This window comes from Sparus aurata, chromosome 8 (genome assembly GCF_900880675.1).
Source record: "Sparus aurata chromosome 8, fSpaAur1.1, whole genome shotgun sequence".
NCBI lineage: Eukaryota > Metazoa > Chordata > Actinopteri > Spariformes > Sparidae > Sparus > Sparus aurata.
Genome location: NC_044194.1, coordinates 13,940,935 through 13,955,411, shown reverse-complemented (window position 1 = coordinate 13,955,411; position 14,477 = coordinate 13,940,935). Strand labels below are relative to the sequence as shown.

General features: G+C 40.7%; 3 protein-coding genes across 5 annotated transcripts; 1 reads left to right on the top strand and 2 right to left on the bottom strand.

The window, feature by feature from the left end:
• Positions 1-5: 5 nt before the first annotated feature.
• LOC115586453 (protein regulator of cytokinesis 1-like) lies at positions 6-4,995 on the bottom strand. Of its 3 annotated transcripts, none has more exons than XM_030425533.1 (14): positions 4,837-4,995; positions 4,217-4,349; positions 4,002-4,124; positions 3,676-3,909; positions 3,427-3,597; positions 3,170-3,319; positions 2,893-3,040; positions 2,670-2,806; positions 2,481-2,576; positions 2,017-2,163; positions 1,806-1,916; positions 1,594-1,701; positions 1,139-1,309; positions 6-512 (listed from the first exon to the last, which is right to left on the bottom strand). In XM_030425533.1, the coding sequence occupies exons 1-14, from the start codon at positions 4,845-4,847 to the stop codon at positions 441-443; spliced, it is 1,812 nt and encodes a 603-aa protein (XP_030281393.1). In that variant the 5' UTR covers positions 4,848-4,995; the 3' UTR covers positions 6-440. The 3 variants fall into 3 exon arrangements, with proteins under 3 accessions (XP_030281393.1, XP_030281394.1, XP_030281392.1); XM_030425534.1 differs by lacking the exon at positions 4,837-4,995 and adding an exon at positions 4,631-4,757 and having other exon boundaries at positions 1,206-1,309; XM_030425532.1 differs by lacking the exon at positions 4,837-4,995 and adding an exon at positions 4,631-4,756.
• Positions 4,996-5,877: 882 nt separating this feature from the next.
• Positions 5,878-9,988, bottom strand: spi1a (Spi-1 proto-oncogene a). The gene is made up of 5 exons (XM_030425563.1): positions 9,726-9,988; positions 8,384-8,477; positions 8,089-8,273; positions 6,791-6,956; positions 5,878-6,702 (listed from the first exon to the last, which is right to left on the bottom strand). Exons 1-5 carry the CDS (start codon positions 9,750-9,752, stop codon positions 6,392-6,394), a joined length of 783 nt encoding a protein of 260 aa, XP_030281423.1. The 5' UTR covers positions 9,753-9,988; the 3' UTR covers positions 5,878-6,391.
• Positions 9,989-11,459: 1,471 nt separating this feature from the next.
• Positions 11,460-14,352, top strand: tmem276a (transmembrane protein 276a). Its single transcript, XM_030425561.1, has 4 exons — positions 11,460-11,862; positions 12,306-12,419; positions 12,536-12,673; positions 12,807-14,352. The coding sequence occupies exons 1-4, from the start codon at positions 11,460-11,462 to the stop codon at positions 13,052-13,054; spliced, it is 903 nt and encodes a 300-aa protein (XP_030281421.1). The 3' UTR covers positions 13,055-14,352.
• The last annotated feature ends 125 nt before the right edge of the window (positions 14,353-14,477 follow it).

Below are 14,477 nucleotides of genomic sequence, written 5' to 3'. Positions count from 1 at the left end.
GGATGTACGTTTTTTTAAAACGTTTATTTACAGCTAAAAAAGCATTCAAAATATTTAGATCCTGAAGAGAAAATGTAGCTGTCATTCCAGCTGGAAGAAGAAAATCACGGTGCACTGGGTAATTGCTGCAGTACTAAAATTGTGTAGTGCTCTAAATATTGTAAAAAAAAACATTTTGCTTACAAAAGGCTGTAAAACTTAAAAGAAAAATCTCAAATAAAAAGCCACAACAGCCTTGATACAAATATCATTAACTTGCCACATACAGCAGTGGAAACTGCTCCAGCACAAACCCTGAAGTTTAGAAACACGTTTGATTGAGACACATTAAAATATTTACATTGTTTAAGAAAGAGATTAAGCTCCCTCATGCCCACTCTATGAAACTATACCAAACTATTGCTGATGACTCCTGGCACAAGACCCAATGCTTTGACTCTTCACTGATTACTAACGGTGGAGTTCAGCAGCCCGGACTTCACATTTGATTTAGAAGCCTCCGAGAGGTCCCTCTGTAAAAAAAAAGATCAAATGTAATTGTCAGTATCTTTATATTTAACATGTCAGATGAGTGAATATAAAGGTCAATGTGTCTCATTCACAGAAAAACATGTAACATGATAATATAAAATGTTAAGTCATTTTGGAAACATTTTTGTAAATGTAGTGGAAAGTTCAACTGTGATCCAGGGAACAAGTCTTGATCGACTTGACTGTCAGGATTTACAGTAGAGTAAAAGAAAGTTTTCACTGTTTTCTCATGACATGCTGCCCTCACTTGGAATAAAAAAAAACCTGTTATATGTACTCATTGTGTCCATGTCTTTGAGGAACATTATTTGTTTCTAAAAATTCACTTCATTGTACAGTCTTAGTAGAAGTATGTATGATTGCTTTTTAGCTGATCTCAAAATCTTCCTTCAGATGTACAAAATGCAATTCTGAAGACTTTCAAGTCCAGTAGTCAACTGAAATTCTTTTTTCATCCCAGACTTGAAAATACAAGATTCCTCTTAGTGTTACTGAAAACACTAAAGTACACCAAGTACTAAAATCAAGGGAAATTTAGTATTTTTTCTGAAATAAATTATGGATTTGTTTTGGTTGTTTGGACGAAATTGATATAAAACCACATTACCGCAAAGTCCGAATAGGAGCCAGCAAAAGAGTTAAAGGTGAACGTGTGATCTTGAGTATCCTGAGACCTTAGTGCGCCACTTGGTGTATTTCTAAGATGGGAGACGTTTTCCTTGTTTCGGTCTAGTAAACGGGGAGTCTTTCCATGTCCAGGGGTTCGCAGGCCAAGACCCTACAACGAGACCAACTAGAATGATGATGTGTTTTTTGCCACCTTTTACATTTTACTGCACTACATAGCATGTTGAAAATACAAAAAACAAAACACACACATGCACATTATCTACAGCATTAATTATCCTCAGTGCACTCCTGCTGCCACATCCAAGCATCACAAGAACAGTTTTTGGTAGAATGGTTCAATGCTACAAGGGTCTGATACAGAGCCAACCTTAAAGTCTGACAGGCCACATGTGAATTTCATTGGTGAGATGAGTCAGGAGACAGTGAGCGTACCTTGCTGGCAGAAAGAGGTGGTTTCTGGATCGAGGACTGGCACATCGTTCCACCGAGGCCTGAATTAAGGAAGCTGGTTGGAGTGGAGAGGGTTGAGGTGCCATTGAACTAAGTAAACAGAGGAAGCAAGATGGGTCAACTCATCCAGGTGCAGTCAGATAGCAGCAATGCGCATTAAATAATCACATAATAAAACTGCTGCACCATCTTACCCTTCTTACTTTTCCGGGTGTGGGTGTCCCTGCTATCCGCCTTTTGGATGGTGTTCTCTTTGCAGTTCCATATAGCATGTCCTCCTGTGTCTGTTTAGTTTTCTTCAGTTGCTATTTCAAAACACACACAAACATAGTCATGAATACAAACAACACATTTGTAACAGTGATATCAAAGAGTGCAGTTATCAAAATCAAATAAATCACATACCCTTTCCAGTTTCTCCTTCTCCTTTTCAGTGTGGTGGTGCTCCCACTGCTGCTGCACATACTCAAGAAATTTCTGTCCATTGACCAGGAATTCCTTGTCATGCTCCTGCTCCCAAGCATCAATTTGGGTCTTTAGAGTCTTTTCCAGCTGAAACAAACAGGACACACTTATTTTACAATGTTGTTGTAATCATGCTAAATCTCTAAATTGCCATTCACATGTTAAAATCTTGTGCACAATTGTTTTCACAGGATCAACAGACTGAGATTAATGTTTAATGTCGCCATCTGTTGGTCAAACCTAGCCATGCACCAACTACCTCAGCTGTTTTCACTCTCCTCACATGAGGTTTTCCTTGTGCTCATCTGTTTCATTGTTCATTAACCTAATTTGACTTGTTTTCCTTTCTTTTGAATTCCCACTTACAGTTACTCATAAGAGCACACATTTGAACGTGTCCTCACCTTGGGCAAACTTTTCTGCAGGTCAGTTCTCTGCTTCTCTTCTTTCAGAAGGTTCCCACCTCGGTTGTTGAACCTTCCAGGATCGTTGGCCTTTTTCTGACAAGGAAAGTACACACATCCACACCTTAACACACCAAGGGAAGTTTGTTTTGAATGCCTCCCCACTAAATTCATGATAATAGTACTTACGTCAAGTTCCAAGTACAGGGTCCAATTCTCTCGCCACTTCGTGACTCCCTCAAAAAGTTCTTGGTGGTCGATGTAATACTTCTCCAGGGTCTTGACCTCGGCCTCGTGCAGGTTGAGAAGCTCTTCAGTGAAGTCATCTGTGGAAAGAAGACATGATGCACTGAGACCCACACTTCCATCGTGATTATTAATTTGGTATATTCACTGTAAGGATATTACTCACCAGCATGATATGGAAAAAAAGCTTGCTGTTGCTCTTGACTGTAGAAGCATTTCTCCCAGTAGAGGGCAATTTCAGCTCTGATGGATTCAATGACACTCCTCATGCTTTGTATTTTCAGCACCTCTAGACGCTCAACCTCAGCCTGGAGCTGCACAAACAGAATGCATATTTATTTAAATTTATCGGGGGAATGTTTGGGTTGTGTGGCACATGAACTGCTACGTTGTCTGATTCACTTCTCATTCATATAAATGACTACATGTGGTAGATTTCTTACTGCTTCAATGTTTCTCTTCTTTGACGTGACCATATGCTCAGAGAGGGCTTCCCTCTCCTCCTGGGGAATATGAAGTCTCTCCCACAGCTCCTGGATCTTAGTGCGGAAAGCTGAACAGCGGCGCTCATTCTCAGTCTTACGGTCTTGTAACTGAAGAGGCATAAAAAGCATCAATCATTATAATATGATTATATAACACATGATATTGTACACTGCTGAACTGACAAATGTCTGGACGAAATGATCATAAAACTCACCTGACTGAGTAGTAGTTTAAGAGCAGCAATGTTTTCATCCGACAGACAAAATGCCTCCTCGTCCTCACACATCACATCCGTCTCAAAACTGGTCTCTGGGTGCTGCTCCAGATCATCCATGCATACAATGATATCCTTTTTGAGGCTCACAAATTCCTCATGACGTCGCTCCTGAAAATAAAAGCCAGATTATAAACCTAATAAAAAATTACAAGTGAGTTATTAAGAAAAGCAGGCAGTAAGTAACACCTTCTCTTTGGTCAGATCATCCAGGTAGGCATGATAAGTCTTTAGCTGCTGCAGTGATGGGATGGAGTTCTGGTCAATGCAAAATGGGGTAGTGCACAAAATACCACACAGCTCAGTGTCTTTGCTGATGAGTCCTTTAAGCTCTTCCATTCGTTGCTTCTTGTGCTCCTGCATCAACTCTAGACGTGTGCGGCTATTCTTTTCCATCTGCAACATGGTGCAGCCTTCCTCCTCCTTCAGAAAAATCCAGAACGTTTGTCAAAACAGGGTAATAATTTCCCCTGACAGGTTTAAGAAAACACACACATATTCAAAGGTGACTATACCTCAAAGGGGGGCAGCTGAAGTTCACTGCACAAACTTTTAAGTTCCTTGATACAGGCTTCAATGCTTTTCAGTAATCTCCTCTTGAGCTCCTCTTCTTCTGCAATCATTAGATCCAGCAAACCCTGCCAGACAAGGAAAACAAAAATTGTTATAGTTCCTAACTCTGTGAGGTCAGCATCCATTCACAACCTGTGTAAATTGGCATAGGACTCACTTTAATGTGCTTGTGAACCTCATTGGTTCTCTGTAGGCGCTGCTCCTCTGGGATCCCGATTTCTTCCCAAATATCCTGCAGCCTGACCAGTGCTCTGTTAAGGTAGGCAACAGACTCTGCTGCGTGGACTTCACTGGAAGAAAAGCAGTAGTTTCAGTGGGTCAGTTTCAGGTGAAGACACCTGTTACCAGTCAAACCGGTCCAGTATCAACATTAGTGAAAGTGAGCAACGTTATTTTTAAATTTAATGAGCGAGTCTGTTAGCAGCAAAGGGCTAACATTAGATGCCACAATCCTGAGCAAGCTAGCATTAGCTATTTACCAGACGCTGTATTGTAGCACTAGTTGTAACGTTGAAAAAGGCCAGCTAATGAGTAGCATGAGTTATATGAGATAAACAGACAACGTAATTACCGTTCAAAAATACTCATTGCAACAGACCCAAACGTCAAAGACATGATACACGCTGTGTGCGTCTGCTCAGTGTAAAGCTAACATTAGCTCAATCTAAAATCAACGGGCCAATCAGGAAGTAACGTTTAGCTGGTTAAATGATTAACTTATTCCATTGTTATCGTAAACAATTCAAACTGTAATTAATACAAATGTTAATTACTAACCTCACTCTCATGGTGCCACCGCGGACAGCTAAAAAATAAAAATAAAAAACAATTCCCTAAAGCAAAAGCGGGCTTAAACTACGTTAACAACTACAGCTGTCGGGCTGCCCGTTCGTTTGTCGACTCGAAGGAGTTTGAAATCTGCACCGAAACAAAATCTGAGCTCTGATTGGCTGATTCACGTGACGTCAGCGGAAACTGTTCTGGGAGTGGTCCTTTAAAATCTACTCGTCCGTTAGGAAAATGCAAACCCCTAAAAGTCACGTCATAAATGATATATATGTGCTCGCGTTCTTATAGAATTATAATACTTATATTAAAACGATGCAATCTGTTCGCCCTATATTTTTTACGAGGTGATTAAATTGAACTAACAGCTCAGTCTGTGTAACATAGTAGAAGTCCGGCTGGAAAAATCGATCAAAACGGAACCACTGTGCTTCATAATAAGGTAGGCTAACTGTAAGTAAATCTTAAAGTTGTAAATCGGTTGTAAATGTGTTAAATCATGAGCACATCTATAGATCTTCTTTCTTTAATGTTTATTCTATTTTATATTTGTGATTCTTGAATTTTATTGTGCTAATTTTTCTTTTTCTTATGTTTCTTAAGTTTTTGTTGCCATGAGGCATATTCCTATATGAACCTACCTGGAAATGAACGTGATTCAGATTTTACATAGCTATCTCACACTATTTTTCTGTCTCTTTCTGACCATGGCTCATGTCTCTGTTTCCCTGTTTTGTCTGATCCTACAGACTAAGCCAGTGCTTGTTGTCTGTAACTTGTTGTTCTGTTTGTTTGTTTGTTTTTAGATCTTGGATTTATTTTTAAATTAATTTACTCCATTTAATGTCTTCTCTATACATATGACATTATTGCATGTCTGTCCTAGAAGCCTTTTAACAAGGCTTTAAAACAATAACATTAGGGCTGCAACTACTGAATATTATTGGTAACTATTAACCTTATTTATATATTTATGATTAATTTATCCATTATTTAGTCTATAAAATGTAGAAGAAAAATGTTTTTAAGACCTGCGGTCTTAAATCCAAAGACTCTTTATTTACTGTCATAAATGACCAAGAAAAGCAGCAAATCCAGATATTTCAGAAGCTGGACACAGCATTAACACAGTTGACTTATCCATTACTCAGTGAGATAATTTGCAGCCATGTTGCCCAATTTAGAAAAAGGCTACACCATGCTCTGAAATGTTTTCTGCGTTTTTAAAGGAGAATTCAGTTTATTTGAGTAATTTGACAAAAAACAATAGAACATAATATTTATCTACACACATTCATAACAAAAAATATATATTTTTTTACTTTCCCTGATGTGTCATTATCCTTTAATCTTTGCAGACACAAAAGCAGAAACTTAATTTGAGTATGTAATAAAGCAATTTATATGGAAGCAGTAGAGGATGTGCATCACAAATAAATAGGTAGGAAAACTTGGTAGAAAAACTAAGTACACAGCAAACAGGCAAAACACAATCTTGGCTAGTTTAGTGATTTCAGCATAACAAAAGACAGCATTTGCTCCCTCATCAGTGAGGATACTGGCGTATGTAGATGTTCCTCAGCACTGCCTCACTGAACTGGTAGGTTAACTTCTTCTTTACTTTTTTAATCTCTCCTGTTTTACCATAGTTCCTCAGAGCTCGAGCCATCTTTTGGTAGGTCATTTTTTTGCGGTTTCCTTTCTGAGTACCCCAGTGGCTGGCCAGAACTTCTTTGTGTTTCGTGGAGAATTGAAAGATGCCCTTGTCCTGGTCCACCCACCAGATACTGTCACTCATGTCACCATTTCTGAGCAAGTCCAGGAGGAACTGGTACAAGCGGATTTTCTTCTTGTTGCCTGGATTTGAAAACATTAGATTAATTAAAGAAATATTGTCTTTCAGTACATTTGATTTCAGTAGAACATTTGCATTGGAAACACTCACTAGTGTCTTTCCTGAAGGAGGAGTGATTGTGGTCTTCAAATTCATCCTCCCCATCTGAAACCTCAAGCGGGGGACTCATTCCTCTCTGTTCCTCTTCTGAGTAGTAATGGCCAGGTGAGGCAGAAGGCTGGTACTGGTAAACCAGGGATTGGGTGTAATATGGGATCTTTAGGAGAGATATAAAGGCATTTCATAGTTTAAGTTCGCATAAAAAGGAGTGTTAGAGCTGCAATGGGTGTTGTGTTGCAATCCATCTGACATTTTCGTTAAAACACTGTCATTGTTCCAAAAGAGGAAGTAACTCTGCCAAAATAGATTTCAATGCTCAGCAAGACCGTGTGGTGCAGATGACATTTCAGTGAAAATATCCCCAACATCATGCGCTGTCTTTGTGGAGATCAAAGCCCTTTTTTTGTTAGATTATAAGTGATCTAAATCCATGATGTTTTTTTAGGGTAATTCCTTGAAATGTATTGTTTTGTTATTATTGTGGCAGCAACAGATTTAGTCCAAAGAACCTTTTCTGTTTGACCTGCAGCATGTACAACCACACATTCATGTATATTAACCATAGAAAATGATGACGTTGAAATGATTTGTTGATTATTCGACTGACAGAATATTAATCAACAATGCTGTTAGTCGATTCTTAGCTCCTTTATTAGTGAATGTTTGCTGATTTCCTTTGTCTTATATGATAGTGAACTGAATATATCTAGGTTGTAGATGGCTGGTTGGATAGATTGGATCGATTGAGCAGCTTAAAGAAGTCAGCTTGAGCTCTGGAAAATTATGATTGACTTTTTTCACAATTATCAATTGAGGAAGAATATAAGCAATAGATTTAATCTATAATGATAAGTGAGCAATCATTAGGGGTAGCTCTAGTAGGCTTTTTAATCCACCATCATTTTATCTTCACAAGGTGCTCTGTTACATTAAAACCAATTACGAAAAATAAGTAGAAAAAGCAACAAAACCCACGTTTTTCTGAATCAGTTTACTTCTTTCTGTTCTGCTTCTGTTCTTCACTCCGAGAAAAAACAGTAAGACGATTTACGTGAATCATGTGATGTGGCTTTTTCATAAGCTGCATACCAATATTAAGATCACGTTCAAAACTGACCTTGTATTCGATATAGGGAGCTTTTTCCTGCTTTAGGATGTTGGTTTAGCTTTGGTACATATGTGTATAATCATAGATAACGTTTCCTTATCAATATCTTAAACCACATATGAGGAGATTGTGTCTTTTCACACTAGCGCCACCATTCACTTCTTCACACACAAAACCTTACCGGTGGTGACACAGAGAGAGGTCCTAGCGGTGGGTCCAGGTGAAGGGGCAGAGACTCGCTGCTGTAGCGGTAGGGTGGGATCAGTTGTTGAGGAGATACAGACTGAAGCTCTGTGAGATGATTCACTGGAGAATTGTCAAAGTCTGTTGGCTGGACGCGGTCAGAGTGGAAGGTCCACCTATGGTCTGAAAAGTGACAGAAGGCATACAGGCACTCAGTAACTGCTCCGCACTGTAAGGCATTCAGTCGTGTAGATATTCAGGCTCTTTTCAACAGTTAAATACCGACTTCTCACCTTCATAAATCTCCCCTGCATTAGTGAGGTAGGGGTACAGCTCTGCAGGGGGTCGGTAATCCTCAGGTTCATTTGGAAGGATTTCCTCTGAAGCCTTTGAAGGGAAATAATACATATTTTGACATAGAGAAAAGTAAATGTTGTGTCTCTTTGTCCTGCTAATGTGAGGTGAAAAATGAATCAGTTCAAGCATAAGAATTTATTTAATTTACTGAGCAATGGAAAACAAGATCGATATATATTTAGGCTACATCGTAATACACAAAATATTTTCTCTAAAGCACTGCATATAAAACGATTTAACCGACTTTAAAGGGTAACTCACACATTAAAGTGTGTTTACATGTCTTTGAGGGTACTAGTACATTTGTTAGAAAAAGCAACATAAAGACTTCTGTGGCTCCAGAATAAGCTGCATGTAATCTGATAAATTTGCCTCCGATTATGTCACACAATCCCTAAATTGCATTGTGGGTAATGTAGGTGGCAGGTTTTGAAAAGCAGTCCACTGGTATAGCAATGCGCTCTTATAACACCGTCGGACTCATTATGGTTTAAAAACAAACAATTGAAATTGATCCAGCAGAGCCAAACACATTGTCTTTTTATCCATGTATCCATCTTCATTTACAAAACCTGCTGCCTATTTTACCCACAATGCAATTAAGCCACCGACTGACATCACTGGAGGTAGTTTTATCAGATTACATGCCGCTTCCTCACGAGCCATAAAAGGCTTTATACTCCTCACATAAGATACTTTTACTTCAAATAAGCAGTAATCCTGTAAACACACTTTGATGTGTAAAATTGAAGAATTTAATTGAAGTTGCCCTTTAAATAAAAACTTTCTTGGCAGTATATGCTTTATATATTTGTTATACACAAACACAGATGCACAAACTGTAACGCAGCCTTCAAAACTGGGGAAAAGACAACACTTAAGGCACATCATGAGATTATGATATCAAAAGTTTTGCTCATCTTGTCAATATATATCAACCCGCCTCACTTGTGATAGAAGATAAAGACGGAATGATAAAAAGAATAAAGCACCAGAACAGACCAGGGACACAGGTCCATACAGACATGTTTGTTCAGGGTTACTAAAGTATATGTCCTTTAAGCAGAAAAAAACCCCAAACAAGTAAGTATTCTCTTCTCAGCCATACTAATCCCACTTTGGTCACTACTATTTACGAAAATGTATTTTGTTGTCTGTTGTCTGTTGCCAAATGTCTGTTTTTTCGAAACAGCTGCAGAGGCACACAGAACGAACAGTAAAACACCCTCTCAGTGTCACAAACATCGACCCAAGAGACAATAAAACAGCAACACTTACAGGTGATATGACATATCCGTCCATCATGTAAACAAGGCAGCATGAGAATCTTGGTCCTTGGAGCTTGTGATGAATGTTAACTTTTTCTTATTGCTTCACAGAGACATACGCAATGTCGCCGTGCACTGACTTCACCAGACAAATGGGAACTGAAAGCTGGACCCTATACCGTCTGTGTTCGTATCATCCAGTCGCCAAATTCAAGTGATCAGCCAGTTCCTGATGGCCGAGTGTGGTGAACAGCCTGAGCCAATCATGTTCACATGCATTTTAGTGCACAATTAAGAGGTATGGTTGTACAATAACTCAGAATGATTCCTCTTTTTGAGAGCAGATTAGAGGAACCTACAGTATATCTATTATTATTCAAAACATCTGGGAAAAAAGTGGAAAGTAGCAGCAGGTAATGTGCTGTTTAAAGGGTTTTTTCATTCTTTCCCTAAACCTTCAAAAATAAATGTTTTATGAATTAGTATCTATTTTTTGGGTGAGGCACACTGTTTGCATTATTTCCTATCACACAGGTTCAATGTCACATCCATGCACTTGTTTGCTTCAACTTCCCCCCCTCATTAGTTCAAGAGCCGATGTGAACTTAGAGCAACATTAACTCTAATCCTGCTCTCCATACTAACACAGCAAAAGAAAAAAACACAAATAAAAGGTCATCACTATTTAATGGAACTCTTCATAATAAGGTAAAAACTTCTTGCTGTGCAGGAAAATCTGCGTTGCTTGTTTTCGTACGGTCAACGACATAAAAAACAGATTCCCCGGCAAGATTTATTCATGCTGGAATTTTTCATGAAGAGTTACTGAGCACAGGGGCCGAAACCAAAAGCGAAGTTTGGAATCGGACTTGTTCCTCTTTTAGTTTGGCATTCTGGTTTCAATTGAGGAAGTGTTGACCAAGAGAATGAAACCAGTGTTAACGTGACTGAGACATCCAGAGCATATGTGTCACTGTGACTTGTTTGTGTTTTACAAAATGGTGCCCCAAAATACTTAGAATAAGAAATAAAAATCTCTCATGAGTAGACATTATTAACATGAAACAAATACTTAAGTCATATAATGTATTGCATGTGTTTTTATATTTCTAAGACTTCTCTCAAAATTACACAATGATCCAAACTGTTTTCGACTATTTTTCGGCCCCCATGATGATGGAAAGTTACCACAGGCGAGATGCTGGATGTGATGAAACAGCTTCCTGTACACCACCCAGAGAAAGATGAGGCCCTCTGTGTGGTTTTAATAGGGTCAGTCTTTCACAACTGAAGGCTTAAGACAACAGCAGCTGGGATATGTATGAAAACGTGAGGGAGGGCACTTCCTCTACTACCAAACCATCTCCAACATGATCATGCGTAAATGCAGGCCCGGGGCTTGTTGTGCTTTCAAATATTTGCTCTGTCTCCATCTACTGGAAAGAAATGTTGGACTGACCAGTATCTAGGCTAGACTGAGTTCAGAAGCATAGAGGAGACAACCAAAATAGCTCATCGAGGCCCAAATGTATTTATTTATCCATTCCTGCCTCGGAATTTTGGATGTTTTTCGGTTGTGGTTGACAAATCAGAGAAATGAGGGCTTCGAGGATTCGTCTGCAGGTCACATTTCCTCGTATTGCTGAATTTCCTCCCCGCCTCAGATACTGACAGCATCAGCCGGGAGCGGAGTCCTGCTGTCCCGTGGAATTATCACGGCGCCGAGGCGAGATACGCATGGAACATGGCTGCGATGAGGACTTTAACCGTGGCGGGTCTCTTTTTGGCGTTTTGCGCTTTGGGACTGATAGCGATAGCGATCAGCACTGACAACTGGTACGAGACGGACGCGAGGAGGCACCGGGAACGCTGCAAGAATTACTCCAACAAAAGAAACGACCCCGGATACATCTACATCTCTAACAACAACCTGCCACTTCGCATGTTGCCGAAGGAGAAAAATGTGGAGAGGAGGGGCTCCAGCGTCGGCGGCGAGATGCTGCTGCGGGCGAAGCGGCACTTCTTGCCTCCTGCCCCGGCCATGGAGTCCCTCTGCAGTCGGCAGTACAACTCCACCATCACCGGACTGTGGAGAAAGTGCCACCGGGGGGGATTCGACCTGGAGACGGAGGATTTGATCTTTAAAGGTTTGTCTTTTAAGGGATCACATTCTGTGCTTTTAATGCTCTGGACGTTTTTGTTGTTATTGTGTGACTGGAGAAGCGCCATCGGTGGGTACTTTGAATGCGCTATCCGAGGTGCTGATGCTGCGCACAGACCCTCGAGGCCTACGCAGCACCGACGCGCGGAGTACAGTTACAACGCACTCGACGCGCTGTGATATTTTCCAGCACAAAAGGGCAAGCTGTAGTAACAGAAGCCTCGAGATGCGTACAATAAGCTACTCCACAATGGTGTGGGTGGATGGGTGGGTGGGTGGTGGTGGGGGAGGAGGAGGGGAGCTTGGGTGCTTTTTCTTTTTTGGAGGGGGGTGGGGGGTGGCAGCACAGAGAGAGAGAGCCTTGTGATATCCCCTCCATCTGATCTCAGTGCTTATGTGACATCCTCTTTGTGTTGTTTACATCCACAGGATTGGTTCCGCGCTGCACTCCAATAAAATACTACTACTCATCATCAGCGTTGCCCAGAAATCTGCCAATCAATCTGACGAAGACAATAAGGCAGGATGAGTGGCACGCGCTCCGTGAGTTATATTTTTGTTTTTGCACCCCCTCCCCCTTCTCATAATCCGATGAATCAATGTCGAGAAACTTGGCATCACCCCCAACAAACACTCCGTTTTTCTCCGTCTCTTTGCAGACCTACAGAGGATGACCGCCAGCTTCATAGGCATGGCCATCTCCATCATCCTGTTCGGCTGGATCATAGGCGTGCTGGGCTGCTGCAAGGAGCATGATCTGATGCAGTATGTCGCTGGACTCCTCTTCCTCATGGGAGGTGAGATGCACTTTACATAAAGAGCACTACCCCGCATCACCACAGAGGGGCAGTGAGGTCTTAGTTAAGGAGAGGGCGAAGTGATGCATCAGTGGGGTGTCTGACTTGTTTTTTCCTTCCATCTCTCTGCCAGGGACATGCTGCATAATCTCCCTCTGCACATGTGTGGCCGGGATCAACTTTGAACTGTCCCGCTACCCCCGCTACATGTTCGGGATACCAGAGGACATCAGCCACGGGTACGGCTGGTCCATGTTCTGCGCGTGGGGCGGACTGGGCCTCACGCTGCTGGCTGGGTTCCTGTGCACGCTGGCCCCTTCCCTCTATCCTCCACACACCCCCGTGGTGCACAAGCCCAGGCAGGAGAACGGCTGCGTGTGACAGGCCGCCGCTCATCTAACGGACACCTGTCTCATCCTGAAACGGTGACGAGCCCTGTTCAAGAGACAGTTTCACCCAGGGACTCAGAGCAGAGAGAGAGAGGGGGCCTTCACACAGCTTGGCACAGAGGAAACACAGGACACTGGCTCTCGCTCTCAAGAAAAATGACAAAGAGGTGACATATGACTGAAGATGATTTCAGTTCCTCTGGTGCTTTTTTTTCCCCGTCCCTCTTTATGAATGAACTGTTCAGTGTTATTGCTTGCTCTTCGAGAGGAGAATAGTTATACAAATTTTTTTTTCTTCCTGTAAAATCTGCTAGCCCGAGAAGGAAAAAAAAAACAGAAAAAGAAACACTGGCAGAAGATCAATAGCACAACTTTGAAATCTTATTGAAGATCAATCCATGGATGTGTACCGTCACATTTCAAAGGGCAACTGTGTATCATTATGTACCCATCCAAAACCAAGATATGTAGGCTACATGTACTTTTTGAATTGTATGTATGCAGATGCATTTGTGTTTATTCAAGGAAAAATATGAGCATCAAGACCAAACTGTGTTTGAGGGAAATGTTTTGTTGTTCTTGAGGTCTTACCCCCCCCATCGAAATATTTTTCAAAAATAAAACAGCAATGGAAACCTTTTTTTTTTTTTTTTCCTGCCCGTGTAACACACCGAACCAACATGATATAAATGTCTTTGTGGTCGTCTTTTCTCTTGTTCTGAGTCACTGGTGTGTCAGCAGGCAGTGAGATCGAGCCTGCTGATGGAGTCCAAACATTTACAGCGTTACTTTTAAACGGCAGCTGTTTCTCTTCCTGTTAGTGCGACAAGCAGTCTGTTTTATTCAACCACTTCTGAACTCTTAAATGTTAAAAATGTCAGTGACCAAAGCTTGAGTCAGTGACTGAAACAGAGTGACAAAAATAAAACAATCCAAATAAAAAAGAACAGACGAAATGTAGTAACTGTCTGCAGTGTGTCACAGTGAAGAAAAAAAAAAAACTCCTTTAAAGGGTAACGTCACACCAAAATGAAAAAAATTCAGTCTTGATCTACTAACATTGTGGCAAATAAACTGGGGATAGTTGTTTGTTTATTAGTTGTAAATACATTTGAGAATTTGTTGAAATAAAAGAAGAAAAGCGAGAAAGGGGGAAGGGATACATATGTAAGTTTTACTTCAACCTACTCCTTTTTGGACACTGTTACCTCTGTTTTGTTTGTTTCCTATTATGTTGTGTTAACGTTTGATTCAAAATAAAGTCATTCATTCTGGAGCTTCACAGCAAAACAAGTGTTGCAGCAATTTCCTGAACAACTGAAGTAGATGGGGACCTTGAAAAAAAAGAAAACAGAAAAGGATTCCATACAGCTCATCTGGCGTAATCCAAGTCTCCAGAAGCCCAGATATTGATT